The following is a 4,228-nucleotide window of genomic DNA, read 5'->3' as shown; positions in this document are numbered from 1 at the left end:
TCAGATATGCAGCAGTTTGAGAACTTTGGCTTCCTGTTTTTGGTACCTCTAAAACCAACAGTCACTAAGCACCATGAAATAGGCTTTTAAAACATAACTCTGTACCTGAATTTTTCCTCCTCTTCTAACATCGTAATGGCTTTTAGAAGGAAAAAAAGGAAAGTACAAGATGACATTTACATCTAATATTGCATTGAAAGAAAATTTAAGGGAATGTCATTTCCCTGTGTAATATCCCCACCCTCCGAACTACACACAGTCTGTTTAACCCTGATATCCGTGACTTCCAGTCACTCCTTGGCATTTTGTAGTCCGGAAATAATTCAAGTTGGATTTACAAATGGAATGATAGAAGATCCAGTCATTGACCCCAATGTTTTTGGTTTTCTTTTAAATGTATATATATATATATATATATATATATATATATATATAAAAAAAAAGTTGCAATGTCTATATGCAATTATCCCTCTTTCCACTCTTTGGAAGACTTCACCTTGATTCTGTGTAGTGCTTAAGCTGGGTTCTCCCCTTCTTGCGGAAGACAGTCCTTGTGCTGTAAAATACTGAATCTCTAAGGCAGTTGGGGAAAGATCCACTGCTTCCAATTAAAAGTGCCTCTTCATGTGTAAGGCGAGGTGATCCGACCTGGAAAACGCTCTGTCACACCGCTGGCACTGGAAAGGGCGGTGGCCCGTGTGTTTTCGGTAGTGACGAGTAAGTTCATCGGATCGGGCAAACTTCCATCCGCAGCCTTCCCAGTCACAGTGATAAGGTTTCTCACCTTTCAAAAACAGAAACAACATGTCAGCAAGGTTTATTTGTGGCTACCTTTGTTTCCACTCCACTGCTAACACCTGACTTTCAAGAGGAAAACAGAAAAAGTATCAAAAAGCAACAAAGTTCTTGAAGGAGTTGTAAGCAAACTACAAGCAGACTAACAGTCTTTTCAAGACATTACAGGAATTGTACAGCATGAACACCACTGAAATCTTCACTAAAGTTTGTTTTGTACATGAAGCTTTAGAACACAGGCGTTGAGTTAAGACTGTGTTTTTGCTGGCTAACGTTACACAATCAAATATCAACCAGAAATAGCTCAGCAAAAAAAATAAAAATAATGCATTTAGATAATTGTAGGTCTCAATTAAAACCAGTTGGAAACTGTTTTCATTAGCTCAGCTCGATTAAGAGCTCAATCTTTCAGTCTTCACAACAGCAAAACTGCTGTTGACTGCAAGACAAACTTCCCTGACAATTACGAACTCAGTCCTGCACCTCCCGGAGACCACGCTGGCAGTCTCGGGATGGGCGGGAAGAACTGTTCACTTGACCAATTTTTCTTCCCGCTGCCGTTAGCCGAACACGTAGCCTAACCACTAAGCTGTTGTTTCTCCCTTTCCCACCTCCTCTTCGGGAGAAAGTTTTGAATCAAACTCACAATCCCGGGATTTAAATTATGCAAATTTCCAGGTTATTTAACCGCTGTTACGGAATGCCTGCACTGGCGAAACTGCGCATGATGTACCTGCTTTCACAAGCTCAGCTATTGCAATATGGCATTCAGCTGTAAGGCTGAAGTTTGAACTCGAGCTCAGATGTGCACTTTGGCAGATTTTATCCGAATTCTAGCAGTCACCAGCGAGCTGTTCAACCCCGTCTCTTTGGTGCTATAACCCTGGAGCAGATACACTCCTACACGTAGGTGAGGCACTCCCGGCAGTGCTACCAACACAGCTGCACGGAGCCTGTCACTGTTGGGCTCAGAAAGGGAATGGCAGCTCGCAGAGGTGTCAAGGCTCCGGTGAGTTATAGCTAAAGGCACCGTCAGCTACAGGAGCCCTTGAACCAGAGCAAGCCAAGACAAGAGGGTTGTGTACGAAGCACTTAACCACGAACAAAGAAAGCAGAATCTTAGAGAGAGGGCTGCTCCTTCCTCTGAAGTGGGCCAACAACATCTACAGCAACAAATCCCAACTGACTTCCAACTACCTGCTAATTAGCCAGACACACAGCAAGAGAAGAGCAACAAACTTTGCCTCGGCAAGAAACCCACCCTCTCCCACATCTGAGTCATTCTGCACCATTAAGTGAAACACAGAGCCAGTAAGCAAAGACTGCACAGGACTGAACGTAGCCAAGGGGAGAAGAAAAGCGCCCAGAAACCCAGCAGAGAAAGGTTAGGGCTCGCTACTTTTGGCTCCCCTCCTGTCTGCCCCCTTTCTGCTGTCCGTGGGGGCTCGCCCCATGCCCCAGCAGCCCGGTGACCCCACGCAGGGTCTCACCTGTGTGGGTTCTCAGATGCGCCTTGAGATGCGAGCTCTTGGTGTAGGTTTTGCCGCAGCCCGCGTAGTCACAGGTGTGCGTGGCCGTCCTTTTCCTAGGCCACGACCGGCGTCCCCTCTTTGGCTTGGTCTCCTCGGGCAGGCAGCTCCCTGGCGGCATCAGCTCTAGAGGCAGGGAAGGCGCAGAGTGAGCACCGCCACGGCTGGTGCCCGGTGCCGTCGTGGGCACATGGCACACCCGCCGCCGAGGGCGAGGAGGCAGGTGCGGGGACTCACCTTGGTACTGGAGCGTGCTGGGGGGCAGCTGCTCGGGCAGGAAGGCAGGGTAGCCGGGGGCTGGGGGGTACCCCGGGGGCAGCGGCAGCGGCGGGTGGCTCAGCCCCGGGGCGGCGGGGAGACAGTCCCTGCTGCTCAGCATCTCCTCGGGACCCAGCGAAGGCGTAGTCCGGGCGGGCAGCAGGCGGCCCATGGCGAAGTCGTGCTGGGGGGCTCCTCGGGGGCCGCTCCCGTGCGGCGGCGGCGGGGCCAGCGTGCAGGGCGGGGTGGCCTCCTGCTTGATTTTGGGGCACATCCGCGGCAGGGGGCTGTAGGGGGGCGCCGCGGGTCCCTCGGTGCCGGGCGGCGGGGCCGTCGGGGGGCCGCTCTTGGGGCTGAGCCCCGGGTGGCTGTAGTCGCCCACGGCCTTCACCACGAACTTGCCCTGCAGGCTGCCCAGCGGCGGCAGGGCGGCGGCGGGGGCCGGCAGGTACACCGGGTCCAGCTCGGGCCGCATCAGCTCGGCCACGAAGCCTCCGGAGGGCGACACGTCGGTGATGTCGGCCAGGTTGAAGGGGGCGGCGGCCGGGCCGGCGGCGGCAGGAGCCCCATCGCGGCTGCCGGCCCCGCCGTAGAGGAGGCCGCCGGGCTCGGCGCGGGGCAGCGGGTAGGCGAAGGGCCCGGCGGGGCAGGGGCTGGCGGCGGGGGCCGGGGCTGCTGCTCCTGCTGCTGCTGCTGCGGGTGCCACCACCACGGCGGCGGCGGCGGCGGGCTCCTGGTGCATGAGCGAGTTGGAGAGGATGAAGTCGAAGTCCAGCAGCTCGTTGAACTCCTCGGCGTCGCGGCGGGGACCCAGGGCAGCGGCGGCCGCCTCCAGCTCCGACGGCGGCGGCGGCGGCGCCTCCACGGGACGGGCCGGCAGCGCCGGGCGCTTCAGCTGCGACAGCTCCTCCCGCCAGCGCTGCGGGGACACGGGCACGGCTCAGACCCCGCTCCGACACCGCCACCGCCACCAACACCCCGCGATAACCACACCGGCGCCGGCGCCGCGCCCCCGCCCCGCCGATACTCACGTTGCCGGGTCCCGCCGGCCGCGGCGCCTTCTCGCGGCCCGCGGCGCCCGCCGCGAAGGTGGCGATGGAGGGGAGGAGCGTGCCGCTCAGCGCCATCGCGCACCCGCTGCCCGCCCGCCTGCCCGCAGCACGGCTCCGCTCCGCTCCGCTCCGGGGGCTCCGCTCCGCACCGCACCGCTCCGCTCCGCTCCGCTCCGCACCGCGGGCGTCAGGCGGCGGAGGCGGGCGGCGGGGGCAGCGGCAGGGCGGAGCGGGGGTGTGCTGCTGCTGGTGCTGCTGGTGGTGGTGGTGCTGCCCGGGGAGCCGCGGCCATGGGGGAACCGGTGTCGGAGGAGAGGGGGAGAGTAGGGAGGGGAGGGGAGGCAGGGAGGGAGGGGCCGCGCTGCGCCGCGCCGCGCTCCGCAGCCGCCGCCCGCAGCCCGCCGCGCCCCGCTCGGCACTGCCCGCGGCCCGCCGCCGCCGCCCCTTTTATAACCTCACCTCGCGCCAGCCCCGCCCACCGTTGCCGTGGCGACGGCGAAAACAAACTGACACGTGGGGAGAGCGGGAAGGGGGGGGGAAGGAGGAGGAGGAGGCGGGAAACGGGGGAGGGGGGGGCGGGAGCTCGCGCTTCGC

The 4,228-nt window shown here is 59.2% G+C and overlaps 1 protein-coding gene across 2 annotated transcripts; it reads right to left on the bottom strand.

Annotated features, from left to right (window-relative positions):
* Positions 1–399: 399 nt before the first annotated feature.
* Positions 400–4,009, bottom strand: KLF4 (KLF transcription factor 4). Of its 2 annotated transcripts, XM_082784020.1 has the most exons (4): positions 3,614–4,003; positions 2,562–3,501; positions 2,286–2,450; positions 400–784 (listed from the first exon to the last, which is right to left on the bottom strand). In XM_082784020.1, exons 1-4 carry the CDS (start codon positions 3,707–3,709, stop codon positions 609–611), a joined length of 1,377 nt encoding a protein of 458 aa, XP_082640146.1. In that variant the 5' UTR covers positions 3,710–4,003; the 3' UTR covers positions 400–608. The 2 variants fall into 2 exon arrangements, with proteins under 2 accessions (XP_082640146.1, XP_082640145.1); XM_082784019.1 differs by having other exon boundaries at positions 2,286–3,501; positions 3,614–4,009.
* Between the last annotated feature and the right edge of the window lie 219 nt (positions 4,010–4,228).

Source organism: Aythya marila (assembly GCF_965140915.1).
Source record: "Aythya marila genome assembly, chromosome: Z".
Lineage (NCBI taxonomy): Eukaryota > Metazoa > Chordata > Aves > Anseriformes > Anatidae > Aythya > Aythya marila.
Note: the sequence above shows the minus strand (reverse complement) of the source record. Positions and strands in the feature narration are given on the sequence as shown.

Bases quoted from the DNA above. Each gene is read 5' to 3' on its own strand.
- KLF4 (XM_082784019.1), bottom strand. From the start codon at position 3,709: ATGGCGCTGAGCGGCACGCTCCTCCCCTCCATCGCCACCTTCGCGGCG. The intron at 3,502-3,613 runs GTGAGTATCGGC...GTGTCCCCGCAG, and splicing joins GGCCGGCGGGACCCGGCAAC to CGCTGGCGGGAGGAGCTGTC. The intron at 785-2,285 runs GTGAGACCCTGC...TGTTTTTGAAAG, and splicing joins GCATCTGAGAACCCACACAG to GTGAGAAACCTTATCACTGT.